Consider the following 27,549-nt stretch of genomic DNA (forward strand, 5'->3'; position numbering starts at 1 on the left):
GTTAGAAATTCACTAAGGTTATGGTTTTGAAATTCCCAACCATTATCACTCCGAAGAATTACAATTTTTTGTATAGAATTGTGTTTCAATAATATGATAGAAATTTTGAAAAATGGATGAAACCTCGGATTTATTTGTGATAAGGTAGACCCAGGTAAGACGACTATAGTCATCGATGAAAGTTATAAACCATCGCTTTCTCGATGAGGTGGTGACCTTGGAAGGACCCCAAACGTCAATATAGATGAGGATAAACGGTCGTGTAGGTTTATATGGTTGTGAGGAAAAGGAGACCTGATGTTGTTTAGCCCGGATACACACATCACAAGATAGAGAAGAGACATCAAGTTTAAAAAAAAAGAGGGGAAATAAATATTGCATATATGTAAAGTTTGGGTGGCCCAGTCGAAAATGACACAACATACAATCTTGTTCAGAAGTGCTAAAGTAGGACGACAGTAAACTAACCCTAGAGAAACTACTACATGAGGTATCTTCATCAAGGATGTAAAGTCCCCTACTATGCCGAACAGTGTCAATCGTCCTCCCTAAGCTCATGTCCTGAAAATAAATCGATTCAGGTAAGAAGATAGCTTTACAATGCAACTCACGAGTGATCTTACTTATAGATAATAAATTGTAAGACAGTTTAGGGACATGCAAAACATTCTTGAGAGCAAAACCATCAAAGGGAACTATTTATCCTTTGCCAGCGATCAGAGCTAGAGAGTCGTCAGCTATTCGAATTGTTTCATTATCGGCATACAGGGCATACAGGATAGAGTGTTCTGAAAAACCTGTCAAGTGATTTGTAGCCCCCAAGTCTAAGATTCAAGAATTCTTCCCATCAACGCTAATAAACCCAAGGGACTGAGGCATACCTGACTGAGCAATGGCACCCAGAGTCGGAGTCTTGGTCTGGCTCGTAGTAGGACCAGTTGATTGAGAAGTGCTGGCAGGGGTAGTCTCACTAATGTAGGCACGTTCTGAGTTCTGTTTCTCGTTGGAGGACCGTTTCTTACCTCCTAAGGGACGACCGTGGAGTTTCCAACACTGTTTCTTAGTGTGCCATTGTTTCTTGCAGTGCTCACACACAGGGATTGACTTTCCATTATTCTTGTCACTATCATGATTTGAGGACCGAGCGCTAAAGGCAGCAGAGTCAATGGTAGGGGTAGTCAGTACACCCATAGCATTAGTGCGATCCTCTTCCAGGCGGACTTCAAAACATACTTCCATTAGGGAGGGAAGAGGTCTTTGTCCGAGTAGACGACCACAAACAGTATCATATTTGGGATTAAGTTCTGCAAGAAAGTCATAAACACGGCCAGCCTCTTCAAATTTAGCATATTGTGTACCATCATTTGGTGTGTCCCAAACTGTCTCTCTGCACAAATCCATCTCTTGCCAGAGGAGAGAGAGTTTGTTAAAATGGTAGTCACGTCCAGGGTCCCTTGTTTGCAATTATGGACCTATTTTCGCAGTGTATACAACCGAGAGGCATTCTGTCGTTTCGAGTAAAGGGTCTGAGTTGTATCCCACAAATCTTTTGTTGTGGCTACATATAGTAGAGGCTTGCTGATATGTGGTTCCATACTATTAATCAACATGGATCGAATAAGTGAGTCCTCCCCTTTCCAGAGTTGTTCCAAGGCATCTCCTAGTGGAGGACGTACAGTCTCTCAAGTTAAGAAGCCGAATTGGTGGCGACCTTTGAAGAACATCTTTATTGATTGGGACCAAGAGAAACAATTTTTCCCATTTAATTTTTCACCTGAAAAATTCTCTGTAGACGAACCCAAAAAAGCCATTTATATAATTTGACGATAAATTAGGAAACGAAGTTATCTGGTTCTTGGAATACATCGACAATTCGGTTGGTTTGGAATGCGTCGAAGACTCGTCCGCTTCAATGTCCGATCTTCTCTAAGGTTGATCAATCCCATTACCAGAAAAGAATGGTTGTTGTAAAGAGTCAACATACAACGGATGCTTATTGTACAGATTTGACAGATTTACAGTTGAGGGTTGCTGTCCGGAGTTCATAGGCGGCGCGTAGGGATGTGAATGGCCGGAAGGGTATGACGGTTGGACATCCGACGACGCGTAAAGGGGAATGGGCTGGGTGGTGAGATGAAAAGACAACGATACGTGGGCCCACGTACCGAACAGGAGCGACACGTAACGCATTTTCTGGTCCAACGGTGGCACATACGCTGCGAAACCACTCCCGTTGGGTAGATCGACCGTTTCTGTAGGTTTTAGAGCAGTTTCTCCATGGCGGCGGCGACAGTGACGGGTTCAGTTTCGATCTGGGTTTCTCCTAGGTTATTTTCTAGGGTTTTGTTATATTTTGCTTTGATACCATATTGAAAGCAATTAACAACAACACGAGATTTATGTGGAAATCCAAGAATCGAGAGAAAAACCATGATACTTTAGTTTTTATTATTTCTCTTATGAATACAATAGGTACAAAAGGGAGAGAATAAATAGAGTACAATAGGAGTAAGAAAGGAAAAGATTTAGGAAATAAAATCTTCTATATTATTCCTTCCAAAAATACTCTAAGGTCAATGCCCTACTAATTCTAACATGTTTAATCCTCTTAATTAATGTATATAAAGTGGTTTTATCCACACCACTTCTGCTAGCATGTTATTTACTCTTTCAACTAAAATATAACATAGTTGAAAAGATCGAGATTAAAATGAATTTTGAAAGTATTAAAAAAATAGCAAACGTTTTAAGAGTACAACAAATAATTATATTTTCGGAGTACAAAAAATAGAATGAAAGTATTAATTAATTTTTTTTTTATCAAAATATCAATTTGCTTCATATATTTTGAATTTTGTTTACTTTTAGTTCATATACTTTCAAGTGACTGATCTTAGTCTCCATCCTTTCCATAAATGTTAAATATTGATGCTAGTCTATGGTTCATTTAATTCTTTTTATCTATATCATTTTTACATTAAAATTTGACAATATATTCATTTTTTTTTATAGTTAATGGGTCTTTAAAAGAATATAACAAAGTAGTAAAATATTTACGCTATATAGAACAATTTCGAAAACGGAAAAAGTCCACTGGCCCACAATGAAAAATACTAAAAATGCCCTGTCAACCACGCCCTCAACAACACGCGTAATAGATTTGGTACACGATCGTTTAGATTCGATTCTTTAAATTTGGATAGCCATATCTAAACCATTTTTTTTTTCAAAATTTGGTACATGATCGTTTAGATTGGTTTACACGATTATTTAGATTTGGCTAAATGATTTTTTTTAATTTTTTTGGTACACGATTGTTTAGATTTGTCTACACAATCGTTTATTTTTTGCTACCCCAATTTAAATGATTTTTTTTCAAGATTCTATATACAAGATCCTGTCTATTTTTTGTACACCCAAATCTAAACAACGTTTTTTTTTCAAGTCTACTCGATCTTGAACAACTAAATAACAACTCGAAAAAAAGGAATGACAATGGAAAGAAATCGAGGAGAAAAAAGACGAAAGAACAAATTTGAAATATTTAAAAAATGATTAACTTCATGGACTTTTTCTACCGACCGTAAATATTTTAGTAGTTTGTTATATTTATGAAAAAATTTCAATAGTTAATTTCAATAAAAATTAATTTTGGACTGCATTTAAAGTTGATCCAGAGGAGGAGAAAAGAATTAAAAATATAAAACTATAGATGTATATATTTATAAATAAAAAGAAATTAAGTGTAGCAGTGTTAAGGGAATCCGTTAACGTTAGGGTAAAGATGAAGGGAGTTGAAGTAAGTTAAAAAGAAGGGGTTTGGGTAAACTGACGGCGTGAGGAAGAAATAGACGGAGACGGAAAGTCAACAATTAAGTAATAGTAGTGATATAAGAACTATAGAGTAGAGTAGTTTAGTGGGTGCTAGGCCTTTGGATTTTGTAATAATTAACAATACAAATAACAATCTTATTATTAATTACGTTTTGCCAAATTTGACTCAATAAATTCAACATTAACCAATACTTTATTTCTTTTATTAACTTCTAACCATTATTATTATTATTATTGTTGTTGTTATTATAATACATTATGTATGGTAGTTGAAGTTTCCATTTCATTCTTCTTCTAATTCTTGTCTTCATTCTATTAATTTTTTTAAAAGAAAAAAAAATATCAATCTCAAACAAAATTTATATGGGAGATTAGAGATAACGAACAAGATAGATGAATTGATAGATCACGAACCATAAGTTACATTCTCGTTTTATTACATAGAAAGTTGAGCATCCAAAATAAAAATAATAAAAAAATGTGATTTTTACGTGACAACAACCACAAATTTGTTTAAAGAGGAAGATTGCAATTTGTAAATTTAAAATGAAATTGTACATTGGTGTGGTGCTTACTATACTTAATCTAGTGTTTAAATAAAAGTGTAGAAAGTTTGTTTGAGAGTGAGAATATGGATTTCTTCTCTTCGAGCGATCATGATACGTGTATATAGGAGTAGATAGTTAAAAGTATCTAAAATAAGTTTAAAGCACGAGTCAGGATAATCAGAGCAATTTAGTAGATTGGATTTCAACTCAATTTGGGTCTCTATTAGTCTTATCTTAAGACATTATCTTTTACTTGAGTCTTGATATTCTCTTGATCTTACCGTTTCTATTCCTACTAAATATTGGATGTGTCTTTCGGTTCAAGGTGAATCCACTTTTTTTTAATTTAGTCTTTATAATTTGATGTAGCATCATTTTTATTCTAGAAAAATTAGATGGACAATAAAATAAAAATATATAATTGTTTCTATGTGGATTATTTTAAAAAGGGTTTTTTATTTTTTTTATAGAAAAGTTGTGAATTTTATTGGACTTCTTTTAATACACACACACCATCTTCACATTAATGTTTGACCTTATAGCTAGTGAATGTCAATTCATCATTTCTCCTATCATGCTTAAATGTGACATATCACATTGAAATCATATTTATCTTGAAATATATAAAGACTATAATAATAATAATTCGATCTAAAAGCATAATAATTAAGCAAAAAATAACACACACAAATATAATAGACAATGCTTTGATGTGATTTAAATTTATCACATTGATGTTGCCTCATAAGTTATTAGTATTTAATGGCCTTGTTGAAAAATATTTGTTGTTTTCTCCTTAGAAAGGTTCAATTTTTTTTTTTTTAAAAAAATATAAACAATGGTTTTTAAATATAAAATAGAACAAATTTTCAAATCTCAAAATTAAATGTCCTTGCACTATCAATTATTCTGTCCTTTGTTAACAAATCCTTTCCTTTTATTATCATTATTCTTTTTAAAAATAGAAATCTTGGTTAAGAGTTAAGGAAGCAACAAGAATTGCCAACTTTTATTTTTAACATGAAATTGATTAATGACCTTCATGAACTGAAATAGTAAATTGATGTGAAATTGGTGTGATCAACAATTTTTGTTCACTCATTAATAACAAAACCCAAAAAATATGACATAAAAAAAGAAAATTATATATATATATATATATATATATATATAAGACATTGTTTTGATTAAAATATATAACACAATTCTATAGGGAAAAAAAATCTCATAATTGAACAGACAAAATTCAAATATCACAAAGACAGTAAAAAAAAAAAAAAAAAATCAAAGGTAAATTATAAGACAAGGTAATAATCACAAGCTTATGCTTTATTTTGAAAATCCAACCATAGGTAAAATCATTAATATCACTTTACTTTATGCTATAGGGGATATATTTTTGTATGATGGCCACGTTGGGAACAATCATTACAATTTTCATAAAAGTGGAAGAAGATAGGGAAAAACTTTCAATATCTCCACATATTAAATAAATATAACTTTATTATAATCCTTTTCTTTTCTTTTCTTTTAATTATTAAATCAAAATTTTAATTTACATTTCCTTGATGATTTCCACACTTTTTTAAAAAATAAAATCTAGGTTAAATTCTCTTTTTTTAATTTTCAATAACTAAATTTCAATTTCAACTAATTTAGTTTTTAAGTTTGTAGTAGTCTTAATTATCAAGATAAATATTTTAACTCGACGTATCCCACAAAGTAATGAATTGATACTTATAATAAGGTAAGAAGTGAAATGTTAATAAGATTGGGTTAGATGAAAAGAATGGGTAGCTTTTGATGCAAAGAGAATGAAGATGTAAAGAGAAAGCGAAAGTATATCTACCAAGACCCACCATTTTTTTATTTTTTCTTGCACAATTCTTTTCTTTACTCGAAAAACTACTCAGATTTTTTTTTGTAGCTAACTTATTATCATCATTCTCCTTCACGTCTAACGGAAAAAAAATAGCATGAAAATTTGATAGCAAAAAGTAAATACGATACATTTTAATCTAATTACACCTAAATCAAACCCAATAAAAAATAAAGATACTTTTAAACATAGCAAAAATTAGTAAATGTGTAATTGAAGAGTTGAATTTATTGACATAAGATGATAAATCGATGTCCCACTTTGTCCTTCTCAATGGCCGTTGCCACCGTCACTATTCAGTGGCAATTTGGTAATAATTCACTTTCTCGTACTCCAAAACTCAACAACGTTTCTTTCTCTTTTCCCCTTCTCCTTTTGGCACTTTTCCTCTGTTTTCTTTTTCAACTTTGTATCCGTTGAATCCCCCATTTCTCAACCTCCTAACTCCCTTCTTCTTCTCCTAAATTTCTCTTCCAAATTTCCTCAACAACCAATTTACCATATCCCCTTCTTTTCCTTCTTTCCATTTCTTCTTTTCTCGCCGGAAACAATGGCGGTTTCCGGTAGCAATTCCACCCAGACTCACCCTTCCGACCAATCTCCCTCCTCTTCTTCTGGAACTTCTCTATCCAACTTGAAAATCTACGCCGCCATAGGTATTATAGCTGCATGTATGATTGCGGCTTCTGGTTTAATCTTCTTATGTGTCCGTAGAAGTAGGGAATCGAGGAAGCACAAAATGCGGGTGAAACATAGTTCTGGGTTGATTCCATTGGTTTCCAAGGAGATCGCTGAGATTAAAGAGTCCGATCGGACTGTGGAGGATTGCGAGAAAGGGGAAGTTATTAGGGTTGAGAAAAAAAAGGAGATTGAGTTCGAGAATGGTGTAAGTAAGAAGAGTCAAGAAAGCGACGTGTCCGGAGGTGGTCGGAGCGATGTGTCGGTGGAGGATCCGAACTTAGGGTGGGGACGGTGGTATAGCTTGAAGGAACTAGAAATGGCGACTGATGGGTTTGTGGAAGAGAATGTGATCGGAGAAGGAGGCTACGGCATCGTGTACAGAGGAGTTTTGCCGGACGGTTCCGTCGTCGCCGTGAAGAATCTTCTTAATAATAAGTAAGTGAGTCTTATAACATTCGCTGTAAATCACTGGCCATTTCAGAGAAATCCTGTTCCCACTATGTGCTCTATGATAAATTTATTTGAAAAGGAAGAATTGCACGTCACTTTTGGAATTTCTTATTTGTTTATTAGCATCTTGGTGGATGGATAGTGGATTACAAATATTCAATCATTTCATATTTGTTAATTCTTTTTTTTTTTCTTTTTTTTATCATCTTGTTTTCTGGGAAATCCGCGTTGAATATCGCTCTGTTTTGTCTTATTTTATTCCTTGTTCTTCTGCTTGGTTTATGTTCAAGTCTTCTTCATTTTTCTTCCCCCTTTTTTCTCTTTTAAAGAAAATGTCATGGAATTCTTGTTTTGACTGATGAAACTTGGATCCGAACTTATTGGTACTATGTCGGTAGTGGGTTTTCTTTGTTGCTGAGCATTTGGTAAAAGTCTAACTGTCACTTTGTTCTTTGTTCTTTACTGCTTTAGTAAGTTCCCATACATTATCAGCTATTTTATATTTCAAATCGCACAACTTCACCTTGTCCCTTGTGATTATTATTATTATTATTATTATTATTATTATCATCTTTTTAGTTCAGGGCACAATCTCTCTCAGAAACTAATATGGCCCACGTGATGGTGCCTGCTTGTTTTATTTTCAGTTAATTTTATGGTTTGTTTGGTAGGGAATTTGAAAATAGAAATTTGAATATGAAGGATTCAATGAGAAGAGAGTTATATTTTATGCTTTTAAGATATGTGTTTAGAGATTAGGTCCCAATTTAAACAATTGTTCGTAATGTTTTTGATAGTATATGGTTACATTATAAATTTGTCTCTATAGTTTGGAGGAATTTAGAATTTAGTCACTATATATTGTTTAAAAGTTAGAATTCAGTTTCTGAGGTTTCAATTTCGATCAATCAAAGATGAAATTCTAAATTTCTCTAAATTATAGGGACCGATTTGTAATTTAACCATAATATATTTATAAATCATAAACTAGCTGGAGTCATCCACAGCTTTAGGTTTAATATAAATTATATTATAAATTAATTTATGAATATGTTTTATGTTATGATTATTAATTTTACATCATTATATAATTTATAATGTATTATATAATACATATTCTAGTTTAACAAAAACGGATTGAGTTTATGATATGAAATACTATACTTTTTGAAGTTTTCTATTGAGTAACATGCAACATAATCTAGATTGCCCACCAAACAAGCTTTTTAACTTGATTTTGTGTTTTTTAATTAGGCTCTTAGTAAAATGATTAGTGGGAATGTGACAACTGTTCTTTATAGTACCGAGTTCGTCTTGTCTTTTCTTTTCATTCCACTCTAGGCTCATCACTGACCAAGAAAAATAAGTATTGAGGACAGATATTCATGACCTGCTATAATACATTTAGCACACATCCCGTGAAAAAATAGTTGACCTGTTTCCATAATTTTCTTACAGAGGTCAGGCAGAGAAAGAGTTCAAGGTTGAAGTAGAGGCCATTGGAAAAGTAAGGCACAAGAACTTGGTGGGTCTGATAGGTTATTGCGCAGAAGGAGCTCAGAGGTATTTTGATTGGATTTCCCTTAAAATTTAACTCATAAACATCTTATTGAACTTGAATACTTGATTCAACAAATCTAACACATGAGATTTTGTGGCAATTTTAGGATGCTTGTGTATGAATTTGTTGATAATGGCAACTTGGAGCAATGGTTACATGGTGATGTAGGGCCTGTTAGCCCTTTAACATGGGAGATTAGGATGAAGATTGCACTTGGAACAGCAAAAGGGTAAAGTTTTCAATAGTGTTGTGTTCTATATATGAAAATCATTCTTTTACTTTGACATATTACATCTGTGTTGTATAGGAGGTTGATCCTGAATATGTTTTGTATTTTTTTGCTCGTTTTAATTACAGTTTGGCCTATTTGCACGAGGGTTTAGAACCAAAAGTTGTGCACCGTGATGTGAAGTCCAGCAACATTCTCTTAGACAGAAAATGGAATGCAAAAGTGTCTGATTTTGGACTTGCAAAGCTCTTACAACCTGAAGCCAGCTACGTAACTACTCGTGTAATGGGTACCTTTGGGTATGTTTCTATGTTACTACATTCTATTCAGTTTTGCGACTTCCATCATTCTGGTTTCCTAAGGTACTTTTCCGTGCTGTAGATATGTATCCCCAGAGTATGCAAGCACAGGCATGCTTAATGAGGGAAGTGATGTATATAGTTTCGGTGTTCTACTTATGGAGATCATTACTGGCAGAAGCCCAATTGACTATTCCCGGCCCCCAGGAGAGGTAAGACCATTAAGCCAAGTTTTCTCACAGGTTTCATACATATTAAAGTTTTCCTATTCAATCTACAATGGATGTCTTCTCAGATGAACTTGGTGGACTGGTTTAAAGGGATGGTGGCAAATAGACGTGGTGAAGAGGTAGTAGATCCATTGATTGAGATTCCACCCTCTCCTAGAACTCTAAAGAGAGTGTTGCTTGTTTGTCTACGCTGCATTGATTTGGATGCCAATAAAAGGCCAAAGATGGGGCAAATCGTTCATATGCTAGAGGCAGATGATTTTCCTTATCGTTCAGTAAGCACTGTTGTTCTTTGACTTGAAATATATACCTATACTCTGATTATTTGACTCGAAATTTGCTCATCGTTATCATAGTTCATGTACATCAGATATTTTATGTATTCCCTGATTTCCAAGGTTTTAATAGACCCAATGAAGACAATGCTTGAAATATTTGAATAAGTCATCGGCTATCGCCATCTCCACTATACATCTAGAAAATAGTAGTAGATTCAATAATGGGTTATTTATCTAGACCTTTCTGTTACATTCCATAGAATTCTTCAGGGAGAGGATGATGGTGTTAATTTTAAATTTGTCCTAGATTAGTTGCTACTTTTGGTCAGCAGAGTAGACTTTTTAACTTTTAGGAATTTTGTTCAAACTCTTCATATATATAATAAATGTATGTACGCGCTTTTGGGATATGAGCGATATTTTAGCAAACTAAATGTTTGGATGAGTTTCAAACATTTATTAAAATATGAGAGTGAGTCTTCCCCTCTCCATTCTTTTCCATCTCTCTTAACTTCTCTTTCGCCTTCTTGTTTTCCAGGAGCTTCGATCTGTGCGAGAGAAAGATAGCCAGCCTGCTCGTTCAGATGTGCCGAGTAAACTTCCACTATAGCATGCTGGTATAGATGACGTGGAATAAAGAGAGAAATCTTATTGCTGTAAGAAGCCAGTTCCTAGAGGTCAGATTATTTTGTACTATAGTTTGTTCCCTATCAATTTTCAAAGATCTAATACGAGGCAGCGTGCAGTGTATATCGATTATTTCCCTTATGTTTATGCTATTGAATTGGTATTTATGGTTTTATACAACATGAGAAGCGAGTTTTTTTTGTATATAGAACGTCTCCTTTTGTTTTATATGTGAAATTTGTTCAAGAACTATTAGATTCAATTCAATTCAATATGAACTTTTCCAACATTTTGTGAAGTCATTGCTTTGCTTTTCGTCTTAATCAACTTTGATTGGTACAAGTGCCTAATTAGTTCACGAACTTTTAAATTATTCTGGGAGCTTTCTATTCTGATTTTAATCTTGACATTCTAATCAAACTCTAAAAAATTGGTGCTTGAATTGAGTTCTGAAGTTTGGAGTTAGCAATTATGTGTTTCGAGTTCAACAATGGTTTAGTTGTTCAAAGTTATGAAACACTAGAAATAGAAAAAAAAAGAGGATAAGATAAAATTCTTAGATAAATGTGCGAACTTAAATAGTGAACAAGACTTATGGAGTTAGTGAGTTAAACACTCCCTTGATGATGTAGCTTGACCTAATCTAGATGTTTGTCGAACGAAATAAGGGGGTTGTTGGGTGAAGACGCATTGTGTCCATTTGTCCTATTGAATTTTTGGCCTAAGATCTTTATATTTTCTAGTTGATCTACCTCTTTAGACTAACCAACCTACAAGGAACCCCAAAAGTGAAGGGAACTCTGTAAGTACTATATTGATGCAAGGTTTGGAAGTATCGCGTGGAATTATGACCCATGAGTTTTAGTTAGGGTGCCATTCCAACATCAACCAACAAGATAGCTTCCACCAACAAAATCCACTTCTCTCAACAAACACTTGGGTCATCTACCTAACTTTGAAGGTTTCTTTAGGAGTTATTTTGAAGTTGTTTTCCCTCAAAGTTGGCAATTCATGATTTGTTTAGCAGTCCTTGTTTGTTGTTTTCCTTCTTTCTAAATATGGTTCATGCCTCAAAAGTCTTTGCCCCTCAAAACCAAACTTCCTTCTATTTGTCTTTTGCTTCATGTCAATGTTATTCTTTAGTTGGTTCATAAGCATCCATCACTCAAACTCCACCAACCCAAACTTGATTTATTGTCTATTTGGTCAAACGTATCTGTTTGTATCATAATATTTCGATTTTATGAAATTGACATATGGAATTGGATGAATGTTTCATCAATCTTTGTTTGTGTGTATTATGTGTTTTGGGTTGTTATAAATGAAGTTGGACAGAAGTCGACGATGCTACTTAAGTATAGCGTTGCAATTTTTATCTTTTAATAAAATTTTCATTTGAAAATTTGATACAGAACTATTCTTATGTGGGTTTAATAAATTATATCATATTATATATATACATATATATATGATACGTAAGTTGAGATTGATGAGAGTTAATAAAAAAAAGAAAAGAACTTTTGAGTTTGGTTTTTATGAAATTTGTTAGTTTTTGGAGATTTGTTCAATGTTTGATATAACGTACCAAGTGAGCTTAATTTTGTTAAATTCTGATTTTCTTTTTCAAATTAATAAGTCTTGGGGAGCATTTGAGGCGCAAAGTGAGTTATTATAATCTATGAGTTATAATAAAATGTACGATATTCTAACACGTGTTTTGAGTGCAGATTACTACCGTTTGCTTTATAATACACGTGTAAACTAGTTGAGTTCGGTTAGGTAAGGGAGATCTTCAATCCAACTAAACCCTTAAAATTCGAGTTGGATTGTTGGGTTTTTTTTTCTCTTATAAAGTATTTTATTAACTTAAAACACTTAATATCAAAATTCAACGTATCTATTATAAACTTCAACAACAATTTTAATAATAAGGCCTAAAATGGTATACCATATTACAATGTTCTAAATGAGTTTATATTTTACACAAATATAGAGCCCAAAATTAATTTACCTATTATTATTATTATTAATATATTAAAAAAATAAAAATATGAAATAAGAAAATTGGACCATGATTAAGATTTGCATTTATTAGATATCCTATGTAAATATGATATTATGATTAGTTCTATTATGCTAATATTATAATCAAAATTACCCATTAATTATTTTTCTTGTGCTAATTTTATTCAGAAAATTTCCCTTCCGATCTCTCTCTCACTTTCCAATCTCTCTCCCCATCCATTATTTATTTTGTTTTGCATTATTTTCCATATATTCCACGTAATTTAATAACTTCTGATATATACTTATTATATTTCATTAAATTTGAATTGATTTTCATATAATAGAAGTTAATTTGTAAAATCTTACCGTGACTGAAACTGTTTTCAATTTAAATAAATCATTATATACTCCTGTATATTTAACATAATATTAGATAACAATGTATGTGTACATATTTTACATTATGTGAAAGTACAAATTTATATCAATACAATTAGGAAAATGTATTACTAATGATATTTTATATATACTGTATAATATATGATATATTATGTGTCTGCTGCTTAAAGATATATTATGTGTATGATGCTTAATGTTTAATACTTAGTGATATTTAATATATACCGTAACATATATGAAATATTATATGTCTACTGCTTAATTATATATTATGTGTGCAATGCTTAAAACTTGATGCTTAATGATATATGATATATACTGTAAACTATTATATATTTTTTATGTTGTACGCTCGTAGGGTGCACCATTGATCCTAAAAAAGGAATAAATGGTCCAGAGTCCATAAACTTAAAAAATGAGTTCATTATATATTGTATACTATATTACATAATTTAAGAAAGAAAATTAATAACATGAAACAATTAGTTGAAGGAGATGACCATTTAACAATTTTGGCCATACTTAAAAAACATAAAAAAATTCAACCCGGTTAGTTCCATTTGTTTAGGTTCTTAGATTAGTGTACATTATTATAGTCTGAATAACATTACGTAAATTAAATGTAAGTTATTTTGCACAGTTTATAATATCTTGGTACTATTATTCTTTTATCATACAAATATCCAAATTCTCTTTTTTGTTTTTCTTTTTCTAGATCATTTTTATTTATCTTTACTATTATTTTGAAAAATAAACAATTTTTATTCTACACTTCTCTAGTTAATTTGTTAAACAATATGACTTTTTGATTTTACTAGGTTTTGAAGAAAAAATTCCTAAACTTTTGTCCCTTTAACAAATTTGAAAAGTTGTGGCCTTTTCTTTTATCATAATATACTAACTACAAATGGAAAAAAAAAGTATTTTAATCTTGAATTAATTATTGAAATTTTTTATATTTTTTTTATCAAATTATATTTAAGGAATAAAAATACCATAAATTTTTTAATTTTTTATTTGACCACTAATTTTTTTCAACGTTGTAATTTTTAAGTTTAAACGATAATTCCAAGTCTTCGAGCTAATTAAATTTACCAACGAAAAAATGAAAAATGTTATTAAACTAAGGAAAATTTTCATAAATATAACAAACTACTAAAATATTTATGGTATGTGTAACAAATCCCATAAAATTATCCATTTGTTTAAATATTCTAAACCTTTATGTCTTTCTTCTCCTCTTCGCTGTGATTTCTTTATATCGTCTTTCTTTCTTTCCTCTTCGTTGCGATTTCTTTCTATCATCTTTCTTATTTTCTTTTTTTTTTCTTCGCTACCATTTTTTTCTATTGTCTTTCTTCTTTTCCTCATTTTTGTACGTCGTTTAGATTAGGGTAACCAAACCTAAAACATCGTGTATAAAAAATCTTGAAAAAATTGTTTAGATTGAAGCAACCAAATCTAAACAATCGTGTACAAAAAATAAACGATCGTGTACCAAAAGAATTAAAAAATTCGTTTAGCCAAATCTAAACGATCGTGTACCAAATTTTGAAAAAAAAAATTGTTTAGATTTGGGGTAGCCAAATCTAACGATCCAAATCTAAACGACCAAATCTAAATGACCAAATCTAAACGATCATGTAACCAAATTAAACGATAGTATTGGATGAAATATTTGTAAGAATTATGAAACGTTTATTACAAATTAATTTTTTGACCGTTAAACGTTACAAAATTAATTTTTTTGATCGTTTGACCGTTAAAAATAAAATTGACCGATTACAAAATTAATTTATGACTGTTGTGAATATGACCGTTGGTAATCCGCCTACACTATAAATAGATCCCTCACTCTCATTTTTAAAACACACAACAATCAATCTTTTCTCAAATTCTCATTCTTAAAAGTTTTTCAAGCTATTCTTTTTCTAGTGTTTCGGTTCCAATTAGTTTATGTGCAAAACTAATTGACGAAAAAGGACTGTTTTATCCTGGGAACGACGAGGCATAATTCTGTTTGCACGATTCAGAGCTGAGCAGCGAAACGCCATAAAAAGAGCGTGTTCCACGACTCAGCCTTTCACTAATCCAATTTCTGTTTTGCAGCCTTTGTTCCTTTTAACAATCCGTTCAGTTGCTGCCTCATTTCTTTCATCATTATTTGTCGGACTTGAAAGATTTTTTGCATTGAAGACCGAAGTACAACAACAATTTTATGACGCTTCTTTTCTGTTGTGATGGTCAGACAAATCCAATTCGACTTGATGTCTTCTTATCTCAACCGTCCATTCCGTTTTGAAGGAGCACACTTCAAAAGGTGAAAACAAAAGATGTTATTTTTCTTCATGTTGAAGAAGGTAGACACTGCTTGTACTGCTGAAAAGCCGAAGGTTTCAAAAAAAGATCCTACAGAAAAACAACTAAAGAACCTCGCCACCTGGACAGAAACTGACTTCATCTGTAAGAACCTAATTCTTAATGGTCTTACTGATGAACTATATGATTATTATAGTACCATGACTACTGCAAAAGAAGTGTGAGATGCGCTACAAAAGAAGTACGATATTGAGGAAGCGAGGTCGAAGAAGTACGTTGTCAGTCGATACCTGAGATATCAAATGACTGATGACAAATCTGTGGAGGCACAGTCACATGAAATCCAGAAAATAGCCCACGAGATTATAAGTGAAGGTATGCCACTTGATGATCAATTTCAAGTTGCTATTATTATTGATAAATTGCCTCAACTATAGAAGGATTTCAAGAACACACTAAGACACAAAACCAAGAAGTTCTCACTAGAAAGTCTAATTACGAGGCTAAGGATAGAGGAGGAAGTAAGGAAGCATGATAAAAAAGAAGAGGTGAACGCCATCCCCAAAAAGAAACCCACTGCAGTTCTAAAATCGAACCTGAAGCCGAAAGGAAACAATAGGAAATGAGGATCTAACAAACAAAACAACCCACAGTTCAGAAGTACGGTACAAATTGTTTGTTATAATTGTAATAAGCCTGGTCATTTAGCTAGAAATTGTAGAAACAGGAGTCGTCTTGCTGTACAGGCGAACCTGGTAGAAGATGAATTAATAGCTATGATATCTGAAGTTAATGTGATTGAGGGTCTGAAGGTTGGTGGCTAGACACTGATGCATCCCGCCATGTCTGCCACGACCTTAGTTTTTTTAAAAAATATAATGAAGTTAAGGATAAGAATATCCTTCTAGGAGATCATCACACAACCAAGGTGGCCGGTATTGGAGAAGTAGAATTGAAATTTACATCCGGCAAGACACTTGTGCTGAAGGAAGTTGTGCATACTCCAGAAATTCGAAAGAATTTGGTATCTGGATATCTCCTCAACAAGGCTAGATTCACACAAACCATAGGATCAGACTTGTTTACTTTAACTAAAAACAATGTATTTATGGGGAAGGATTACGTTACTGATGACATGTTCAAATTGAATCTGGAAATTAATAAAATTGCATCTTCTGTTTACATGTTGACTTCTTTTAATGTTTGGCATGCTAGACTTTGTCATGTTAATAAAAAGGTTAATTAACAACATGAGTAGGTTAGATCTTATACCTAAGTTATCTCTGCATGAATTTGAGAAATGTGCATGTTGTAGTTAAGCTAAGATAACTAAAACCTCGCATAAGTCTGTAACTAGAGTAACAGAGCCTTTAGAATTAATTCATTCTGACTTATGAGAATTTGATGACACTTTAACTAGAAACAGTAAAAGGTATGTAATTACCTTTATAGATGACTATTCTGACTATACTTTTATTTATCTGCTTAAAAATAAAAGTGATGCCTATGAAATGTTCAAAGTCTTTGTAACTGAAATAGAGAACTAGTTTAACAAAAGAATTAAGAGACTTTGTAGTGATAGAGGAACTGAATATGATTCAGTTGTTTTCAATGAGTTCTATAACTGAAAAGGAATAATACATGAAACTACTGCACCTTATTCTCCTGAAATGAATGGAAAAACAGAAAGAAAGAATAAAACTTTAACTGAGTTAGTAGTTGCTATCTTACTTAAGTCAGGAGCAGTACCATCTTGGTGGGGTAAAATAATTAAGACTGTTAATTATGTTCTTAATAGGATTCCTAAATCAAACAGTAAAACTTCACCATACGAAGTTCTTAAACATAAAACACCAAACTTGTCTTATCTTAGAACTTGGGACTGTATAGCTTATGTTAGAATACCTGATCCAAAAAGAAGGAAATTAGTAAGTAGAGCCTATGAATGTGTCTTCATAGGATACACTGAAAATAGTAAAGCCACAGATTCTATGACTTAGAAAACAAAGTAATCATAGAATCGAATGACGTAGATTTTTTTTAGGATAGATTTCCTTTTAAATCTAAAAATAGTAGGGGCCTATATAGTCAAACTAGTGGGGGCTCAAGTTCCAGTAATCTACCTTCAATTAGGATTCAAACCCAAGACAAGGAAGTAGATCCTGAATGTAGAAGAAGCAAGAGAGCTAGAACAATAAAAGACTTTAAAGAAGACTTCGAAATGTACAACGTAGAAGATCCAAAAAATCTAACAGAAGCATTATCCTCAGTAGATGCCAATTTATAGCAAGAAGCTATCAATGATGAAATGGACTCTCTTGAATCCAATAGAACTTGCCACCTAGTTGACTTACCCCCTAGATGTAAAGCTATAAGCTGCAAATGAGTTTTAGGGAAGAAACTCAAACCTGATGGATCAGTAGTGTATAAGGCTAGATTAGTAGCAAAAGGATTTAGGCAGAGGGAAAACATAGACTTCTTTGATACTTTTTCCTCGGTCACTAGAATCACCTTTAGTAGAATGTTGATATCTATAGCTGCCTTGAACAATCTCTTAATCCATCAGACGATGGATGTTAAAACTACTTTCCTAAATGGTGATTTAGAAGAAAAGATTTACATGGAACAACCTGAAGGTTTCATAGTTCACGACTAAGAATCCAAAGTTTGCAAACTAGATAAATTCCTCTATGGCCAAAACAAGCTCCTAAGCAATGGCACGAAAAGTTTGACAACTTACTCATGTCAAAAGGATTCAAAGTAAATGAAAGTGACAAATGTATCTACTATAAGATTGAAGGTAGGCTATGTATTATCATATGCCTATACGTAGATGACATGTTAATCTTTGGATCAAACTTGCACGTCATAAATGATGTAAAATCTATGTTGAGTGTAAATTTTGACATGAAAGACCTAGGTGAAGCTGATGTAATCTTAGACATCAAAATTACAAGAATTGAAAATGGAATTTCTTTATATCAATCTCATTACATAGAAAAGATTCTAAAGAAGTACAACTACTTCGATAGTAAACCAGCTTGTACACCTTATGACTCTAGTGTAAAACTATTTAAGAACACTGGTGACAGTGTTAACCAATCCGAGTACGCTAGTATCATAGGTAATTTAAGGTATGCTACTGATTGCACTAGACTAGACATAGCTTACGTCGTAGGATTATTATGTAGGTTTACCAGCAGACCCAGTCTAGAACATTGGAATGCGATAGAGAATAATGAGATACCTTAAGAAAACCCAAAACCTAGGATTACATTATAACAAGTTTCCTGTTGTACTTGAAGGTTACAACGATGTTGATTGGAACTTCCTCTCAGATGACTCAAAGGCTACAAGAGGCTATATTTTTAATATATCAGGAGGAGCTGTAGCTTGGAAATCCAAGAAACAGACAATCTTAGTCCAGTCAACGATGAAGTCAAAGATGATAGCACTAGTTGCTAAGAGTAAAGAAGCAAGCTGGTTTCGAAGCTTGCTATCAAAGATTCCCACATGGGAAAGATCGATACCAGCCATACTAATCCATTATGATAGTATTGCAGCTATCACAAAAGTTCAAAACCATTACTATAATGGTAAGAGACGATAGCTACGTCGTAAGCATAGTACCATTAGAGAATTACTCACTACTGATGCAGTGATAGTGGATTATGTACGGTCTAACAATAACTTGGCTGATCCTTTGACGAAAAGACTCGCTAGAGAAAAGGTTTTTAAAACCTCAGAAATAATGGGACTCAAGCCTATTAAAACTTGAATTACTATAAGGTAACCCAACTTGTAAGACTGGAGATCCCAAGAAACAAGTTCAGTGGGTAATAACTGATCACAAGTAAGATGATGAGAATCATGCTAAATATTTAAAAGTCTCATTCTTATGTTTTTAATGATTAACATGACATCCTGAAGCATATGATGAGGCTGAACTTTGTTCTTAATGAAATCTATACATGATATCAAGTAGAGTACCTAGCTACAGGACTACTCTTGATAGATTCACCTTTGTGAATGTGGAAGTGAGGGCCGCTTTCTATGGAATTCTAGGCAGATTCCTAGGGCATTCACTAAAGTGGGATATACGTGCAAGGCCATAAAGCACGAGCTATTTTAGAACTTCACTCAAATAATGATGTGTGTGTGATAGCGTTAGAAGTAAAGTTCAAAACTACGAGTTACTTTACAATACTCTAAACTATTCTCACTATGTAAAGGTTCAAGTCATCAGACACCTTTACTTAAGCACAACATTATATAGACAGATACTACTCGATGAATATGTTTCTAAAATTTTCAAGTGGGGGACTGATAGTAAAAAATTTTCAAGTGGGGGATTATTGGATGAAAAGTTTGTAAGGAATTATGAAACGTTTATTACAAATTAATTTTTTGACCGTGAAACGTTACAAAATTAATTTTTTTGACCGTTTGACCGTTAAGAATTAAATTGACCATTTACAAAATTAATTTGTGACCGTTGTGAATATGACCGTTGGTAATGCCCACACTCTAAATAGATCTCTCACTCTCATTCTTAAAACACACAACAAACAATCTTCTCTCAAATTTTCATTCTCTTAAAAGTTTTTCAAGCTGTTCTTTTTTTAGTGTTTCGGTTCCAATTAGTTTCTGTGCAAAACTAATTGACGAAAAATGATTGTTTTATCTTGGGGACGACGAGGCATAATTCTGTTTGCACGGTTCAGAGCAGAGCCGCGAAACGTCTGAAAGATAGCGTGTTCCGCGACTCAGCCTTTCACTAATTCAGTTTCTGTTTTGCAGTCTTGTTCCTTTTAACAATCCATTCAATTGCTGCCTCGTTTCTTTCATCATTATTTGCCGGACTTGGATGATTTTTTGCATTGAAGACTGAAGTGCAACAACAGATAGAATTGAAAAAAATAAATCATTTAGATTTGACTATCCAAATCTAAACGATTGTGTACCAAATATATTATGCGCGTTGTTGACGGTGTAGTTGATGAGACATTTTTGGTATTTTTCATTGTGCACCTTTGGACTTTTTTCGTTTTCAAAATTGTTCTATATAATGAAAATATTTTGTCGTTTTGTTATATTTTTTAAAAGACCCATTTATATAACCCAAAAAGCATATATATGAAATTTATTTGATATATATTTAACACTATACAAATTAATTTTAAAAGATTATATGTGTTTACTAGCACTATCTCTAAAAAAAATAAAAGAAAAGTTAATTTTAAACCGAGAAGGAAAAAGTGATAAATTTTAAAAGATAATCTCAAATAATTGAAACAACCCCCAAAGAAAAACAAATACACAAATAATGAGAATTTTTTCAAATATTATTATAATTAAACTAAGAACGTATTTGAATTGACTTCACAAAAAATTTCAAACTATTTTCATTTATACACTTTCGAAAAAAGCTTGTTTTTGTTAAAATAAAAACACAAATGTGTTTAACAACTCCTTTTAAAAATATTTTTTTCTTAGTACAATTTGGTATAAAGAGAAAAATATTTTTATATACAAATTTGTTTGGTTTATTATATATACAAAAAGTGTTTTATTAAAGAAAATTTAAGTTGATCGATGACGACCAGAGGGTGGTTGGCTAAGGCAGTCGAGTTGGTTGTTGGAAGTTTATCGGTAGAATCATTGAAAATGGTGGTCGTAGATTGACCGACGACAGTCACTGACAGAAACGTCCGAAAGTTGGTTGAGGAAGGTCATCGAAAGTGGGGTATCCGAAAGTTGGTCAACGATGTTTTCAATTGTTGAAACAAACATCCCTTAAAGGTTGAGAATAGTAAGATCGTAGGTTATTTGAAATCCTAATCCTAAACTTCAACTAAGTTTAATCCTAACCCTAAATAAGAAATTAGTTATTATACTCTATTCCATTTTAGCACCCAAACCACTTTGACTCAAACATGTGCTAAGAGTTTATTTGGATTGACTAGAAAAAAAAAACGATTTTAAAAAACACAATTTTTAATGTTAACATTGTGAAAACATTTAAAAAGTTAAATCAACTATATCCCGAAATTGCATTTGGTAATATATCACGATTAAATGAACCAAGGCATTTTTATTTACGACATTAGAAAATTATGATTAAATTTGATGTATCATGGAAGGGTAAAATTGTTATCTTTCCTTTTCTAAATAATCAAATAAGTATTTAAGTCCAAATTTTTGTGTATGCTAACAAGATATATAGTGATAAATTTTAGTTATGTAGACACATTCTGACGATCCTAGCATTTCATGGATTAAAAATACAATTCAACTTATGTATATCATAAACTATTTAAGTCTTATTAGTTAACAATTTGGTTTTTGTTCAAAAAAATTAAGTCTAGTTTATCTATTTTTTATTCTGATTTACATATTTTTTAAATACAATGGTTTGAATTCCTAACCATTTCATAAACTAACTTTTTAAAAGTTACATTTTGTAGTTGTCAAAATTTGACTTGATTTTTTAAAGTCGTTTTTGATGAAAACTAGATAACAAAAGAAGAATTCCGAATGTAATATTATTGTCTGTAGATTTAATTTTCAAAAATAAAAACAATAAATAAAAGGGATATCCAAACCTTTTCGAATATTTAAGAAATATTCTATCATAACTATCTTTGTATCATATGCAGTAATGTAATCCCAATAACAAGACATAGTCATTTAATTTGTTTCTTGAAAAAGACCATTTAATTAGTTAATAGATGTTTTGAATATAATATATTATAAAATCGTAATAAAAATTGAGGTAGTGGTAAGGAAATTTCATTAACGGAACAATAGTAATAGTAATAAGTTATAAAATTTGTAAATAACAATAATGAGATTTCTGTTTATTTAATGACAGTAAACTTAAAAATATGAATTTAAGGTTAAGATGCCTTTGATGGAGCGGTATTGAAAGAGAAAGAGAAAGAGAAAGAGAAAGAGAAAGAGAAAGAGAAAGAGGGCCAACAACAACTTAGCTTGGAAGGTGTTAAAACTACACCGTATTTTTCCCTTCCAGTTTCCACAAAAGAGGGAAGAAAAGTTTTTATAATCTCAAAGGCCACACGTGGCAACCATCCATTAGAAACTGCTGAAATATTGCCACGTGTAATTGTTCAAACTCCCGAAATCCCCCCCTCCGAAACAAAAAAAAAAACGAACCACCCCTCGTAAAGTTACCCAACTCTTCACCATTGAAACCGCGAAAGAAGAAAATCAACCTAACAATAACAAATACCCGAACCTAAAGCTTTTGATTTTGATTTGGAACCATTCAAATGGAACACGAATCAATCTTTCTTCCTTACCTTTTTTTTCTTGATCTGATCTGACTTCTCACACTTTGAGTTATCTTGCGTTTCCCGGTTGTGAATATGGAGGAGAAATTGATTCAACGTCTTGAATCCGCCGTGTGCCGTCTCGAAGCACTCTCTCCAGCTGGTTTCTCCACTCGCGGTATTTCGTTGTCAAATGACGACAATGCGGCGTCGGAACCTCCGATTTTGGCTTTTGAGGATCTGATGAGGAATTACGTTCGGAAAGTGTCCGATGCTGCTGAGAAGATTGGAGGTCCAGTCCTCGAGGCCACGAGGATTGTGGAAGAAGCTTTTTCTGTTGAGAAGCAGCTTCTTGTTGATGTCAAACAAACTCAGGTACTCGTTTTTAGTTTTTATTTTCCTTTTTGAACGACGATTTGATGAATTCGTTGATTCACGAGGTTGTTGATTTTTATCGTGCTTAATAATAGGTTTTAGGGCAATGTGTTTTGATGATTTTTGAGAATCTTCAAAATATAATGTCAATCTACAAATTATGGAGTAGTGTCTCAAGTTTGTAACTTCTCTCGCTCAGAACGAATTGCTTTGTTTGGTTCGAATGTTTTTCCTGTGATTTGTAGAAACCAGATCTTGCGGGGTTGGCTGGATTTCTCAAGCCACTGAACGAAGTGATTTTGAAGGCAAACACATTGACAGCAGGGAAAAGATCTGAGTTCTTTAATCATCTAAAGACTGTCGCTGATGCTCTCTCGGCTTTAGCCTGGATTGCGTATACGGGAAAAGAGTGTGGTATGAAGATTTTTTTTTTAGTTATTCCTTCTATGTTAGTAATGGAAATGTGTAGTTTCGATTCAAGATTATAATTTCCCTTTGATAATTTTTTTTTGTATAGGTATGAGCATGCCCATAGCACATGTTGAGGAAAGTTGGCAAACGGCTGAGTTTTACAGCAACAAGGTACACTAAACTGGCACTTTAGTTGATTTATTCATGATATAAAAATAAACACCAACCAACCTGTGTAAATATGTAAGAAATTGTTTCCAATGATGCAATACAAACTTGTTCAAAATGGTTGTTCCCTGTGGTAACCCTAAGTGCTAGATTAAACCCTGTTTGCGACTGTTTTATAGCTTACAAAGTTAGCTTATCCTCTTTTGTGTTTGTGGTGTCTGCCTTATACTGTTAGCCAATCCATGATTCAACATACAGAAATAGATTGGTGAACAGGAATTTTTTAAAATTAAAAGTGTGATTTGAAATTTGATGCAGTTTTGATGCTTGTAGCTCTGTAAATTTGTTATCTATTTTGACTAGCTGGAGAAAGCATTTTCAAGGCTGTGTTCATTCTTTGTTTTCCTAAATCCTAATCTAGATTCTCGTGGAGTTTAAAAGCAAAGATCAAAACCATGTTGAGTGGGCCAAAGCTATGAAGGAGCTATTCTTGACAGGTTTGAGGGATTATGTTAAAAGTTTCTATCCTTTGGGACCAGTTTGGAATCCTGCTGGCAAAATGACTCCAGCAACTTCTACAAAAGTACCTGCCCCAAGTGCTTCTGCTCCTCCACCTCCCTCAGCTCCCCTCTTTAACACTGAAACTTCTCAAGCTTCGGCACGACCAAAAGAGGGAATGGCTGCTGTGTTTCAAGAAATTAGCTCAGGAAAGTCTGTAACCGGAGGTACAATGGTTCTGTTTATAGATTTATATTGTTTTACCCAGTTAGATATCACTTATGCTTTTCATATTTCTGTTTCTTTGTAGGTCTGAGAAAAGTAACTGATGACATGAAGACGAAAAACCGAGCAGAGAGAACTGGTATTGTCAATACCAATGAAATTGGTCATAGAAATTCACCTTCTGTGTCGAAGCCAGTTGTTGCCCCCAACCCCAAGTTCGAGCTTCAAATGGGTCGGAAGTACGTCGGATAATATTATCCTCCTTACTCAAGATAATATCATCCTTCTGATTCTTACATTTCCCCTCCCTCATATCTTGCAAACTTGCAGGTGGGCCATTGAGCACCAAATTGGAAAAAAAGACTTGGTTATATCAGACTGTGATTCAAAACAGTCGGTATACATTTATGGATGCAAAGATTCTGTATTGCAGGTTCAAGGTGATTTGGTTACTGCACTCTCTTCTCTCCAAGCACTCATTTAATATTCACTAGCATGATATTAAGTTATTACAAAGTTAATTTGTTCCATGAACAACTGGTATCCCTTCCAACTATGTGCAGGAAAGGTCAATAACATAACAATTGACAAATGCAGTAAGACAGGAGTTGTATTTACTGTAAGTACAAAATAAGTAAGCGGTTCACTTTTTCAGTTCTTTGAAGTCAAGCTCGTTGGAACTAATTTAGGCTTGTTTGTTTATGACAAAAATAACAGGATGTTGTGGCTGCTTGTGAGGTTGTAAACTGCAATGGTATTGAGATTCAATGTCAGGTATCTTTTCGAACGATATATGCTCCCATTTTGTTCACTGGCATTGAGAAGTTTCGTAGAGAGTTGAGAGATAGTGAGAGAGGATTTCTATATTAGGGTTCTTATCAACATTACAAAGAGAATGAAAACATACATAAGTACAAGTCTAAATAGGCCCAAAAGGCTTCTAAACCTAACTAACTAGTAACTAACATCTAGATAACTTAGTGTAAAAGGCTGTTACATCTAATATTTAATACTCTAACCGTAATGCATAAAGGATATACATATGTAATAAAGGAAAGACGGAATTGTAATCTTTGTTGTCAAAAGTTGTTTTAATATCTATGTAATAAAGCAATATCTTGTTATTATAGGGATCAGCTCCAACTATTTCTGTGGATAACACCGGCGGATGTCAATTGTATTTAAGCAACGATTCTCTGAAGGCGTCTATAACGACCGCTAAATCAAGTGAAATCAATGTTTTGGTGCGAGGAAGTGATCCTGATGGTGATTGGGTATGTCTATATCTTATACATACGTTTTTTGTGTGCATTTTTTTTATTCAAGATTCCGAGATTTTTTCTTGACTTAGGCCAATCAATGTTAGATGTTCATATAGAAAATGGTTAAAGTTTCATGTGATAATAATTTTATTTTCAGTGTTTTGTTTCTAGAAAACAATTGTTGATCTTGAACATTGATTACCACTTTGTCTAATGTTTCACTTAGGGATTTTAATGTCTTAGCCAAACTTTCAAAGCAAAGAAAAGTGTTCATAAAAAGAAAGAAAAAGATCGAAGAACTTACGTTAATGTTCAAAAGTTGATTGAAATTTAAAATAAGCATAATTCAATAACATCAAATATGTTTGAAAACTTTGAAGTTAAAGGTTTGGTTCCTTATCCTACATATTAGTCGAGAAAGATTTATTAAAATTTTATATTTTTTAATTCAACAACAAATGAAGTGGAAATTTGAATATTTGACCTCTTGGTTGAAGGTGTATGACTTTGTTCGACTAAACTATGTTTAAATTAGCACAATCATGGGTGATTGTGACTATATAATAATTTATTTTCTTGAATATATATATATATATATATATATATATATATATATATATATATATATATATAACCCCATAGTTAAAATCGGATTAAATTCATGAAGAATAGTTTAATGTTCATAATTTTTTATTCATCAGTCGAGTCCCTAGGAATGTTTGTTTCAAAGATTAGGATTGGATGAGTTAGACCTCCTAAGTCCGCCTCTCTTTGGAAGAAGGATTTAGGAAATCCACTCTTTCTCGTGGATTTGAATAGTAAACAATATTTGAAATATGGGTTACTTTTTCTTTTTTTAATTTAATCTAGAATGTTCATTAGCCAACTTCAAACATCATTGGTGACCATTGTGACCGACCATTGGTTGCCATTTTTGGCAACTCTGCTGTCAAACTTTCAACCACCAATTTTGATGACTACTACCAAACTTGAAAAAGTTAATATAAATGAATTTTTTATTTTTAAAACACCTTCTTCTTTCTAAGTCATTCCAAGTAATAATAAAAAAACAAAATGAGTTTTTTTTTCTTCTTCTTATTTTTGCGTTGGTCAATTTAAGTAGAAGAAAACTGGGACATTGTGAATCACAGGTGGAGCATGCTTTACCACAGCAGTTTGTTCATGTGCTAAAGGATGGTCATATTGAAACAACTCCAGTTTCTCACTCTGGTGCCTAATTATTCAGTTTCATTTTCTGGTGATCAACACATCTCTCTCTTACTCATTTACTTTCCCTTTCATAATTAATTATAATATTACTTGATGCGCCATCATTATATTCCTCTTATGAAATATATATATGTTTTGTCTGTTCTTTGTATATGAATTTTCACTATACCTTTTACTTCCTTTCACCTTCTTCTTTACTATTTACTTGTTATCAATTTTGATTTAATTAATTTATATCCACACCTTCACTAAATCTTATTTGGTACCTTATGAAGGTTGGTGACATTGATATGTCGTTTTTTTCTTGATTTTTTTTAGTTTGAAAAACTAAAATCACTCTCTGATTATACATATGGAGTTTTAGGAAAAAGGTAACTAAATTTGTATCTAAAATGTGGATTTTGCCTCCTCTTCTTGTTCTTGGGATTGTATTTTCTTCTTTTTTTTTTTCTTTTTTACCTTTAATTTTTCGGGTTTGATTTTGATATATTAGATGATAAATAACATTGGAATTTTACTATATTTCATCGATTTCTGCAATGAGTGTGTAGAATTAGTCATTAATTGACACTAATCTACTTCAAAATGACCTTTCTTCGCAACATGTTATACTTACCTTAATAAGTTTTTATTTAATAAAATTCCTATTTGTCATTTTCAACTTTTCTTGGTCTAAATAAAATTTGATTCATTCATTCTCTTTTTGTTCATTTTATTTACAAAATTGTTTGAAAAGGGCTATAAAAT

The 27,549-nt window shown here is 32.4% G+C and overlaps 2 protein-coding genes across 3 annotated transcripts; both read left to right on the forward strand.

The window, feature by feature from the left end:
* The first annotated feature begins 6,610 nt into the window (after window positions 1-6,610).
* LOC103489584 (probable receptor-like serine/threonine-protein kinase At4g34500) lies at window positions 6,611-10,914 on the forward strand. Its single transcript, XM_008448812.3, has 7 exons — window positions 6,611-7,377; window positions 8,851-8,955; window positions 9,060-9,182; window positions 9,311-9,481; window positions 9,564-9,693; window positions 9,777-9,986; window positions 10,528-10,914. Exons 1-7 carry the CDS (start codon window positions 6,812-6,814, stop codon window positions 10,597-10,599), a joined length of 1,377 nt encoding a protein of 458 aa, XP_008447034.1. The 5' UTR covers window positions 6,611-6,811; the 3' UTR covers window positions 10,600-10,914.
* Window positions 10,915-22,504: 11,590 nt separating this feature from the next.
* On the forward strand, window positions 22,505-27,102 carry LOC103489585 (cyclase-associated protein 1). 2 transcript variants are annotated; one of them, XM_051083268.1, is made up of 11 exons: window positions 22,523-23,008; window positions 23,254-23,422; window positions 23,526-23,590; window positions 24,009-24,312; window positions 24,396-24,549; window positions 24,641-24,750; window positions 24,874-24,929; window positions 25,028-25,084; window positions 25,441-25,584; window positions 26,724-26,830; window positions 27,078-27,102. In XM_051083268.1, the coding sequence occupies exons 1-10, from the start codon at window positions 22,730-22,732 to the stop codon at window positions 26,808-26,810; spliced, it is 1,425 nt and encodes a 474-aa protein (XP_050939225.1). In that variant the 5' UTR covers window positions 22,523-22,729; the 3' UTR covers window positions 26,811-26,830; window positions 27,078-27,102. The 2 variants fall into 2 exon arrangements, with proteins under 2 accessions (XP_008447035.1, XP_050939225.1); XM_008448813.3 differs by lacking the exon at window positions 27,078-27,102 and having other exon boundaries at window positions 22,505-23,008; window positions 26,724-26,953.
* The last annotated feature ends 447 nt before the right edge of the window (window positions 27,103-27,549 follow it).

The sequence above is a fragment of the Cucumis melo genome, chromosome 1, assembly GCF_025177605.1.
Source record: "Cucumis melo cultivar AY chromosome 1, USDA_Cmelo_AY_1.0, whole genome shotgun sequence".
Lineage (NCBI taxonomy): Eukaryota > Viridiplantae > Streptophyta > Magnoliopsida > Cucurbitales > Cucurbitaceae > Cucumis > Cucumis melo.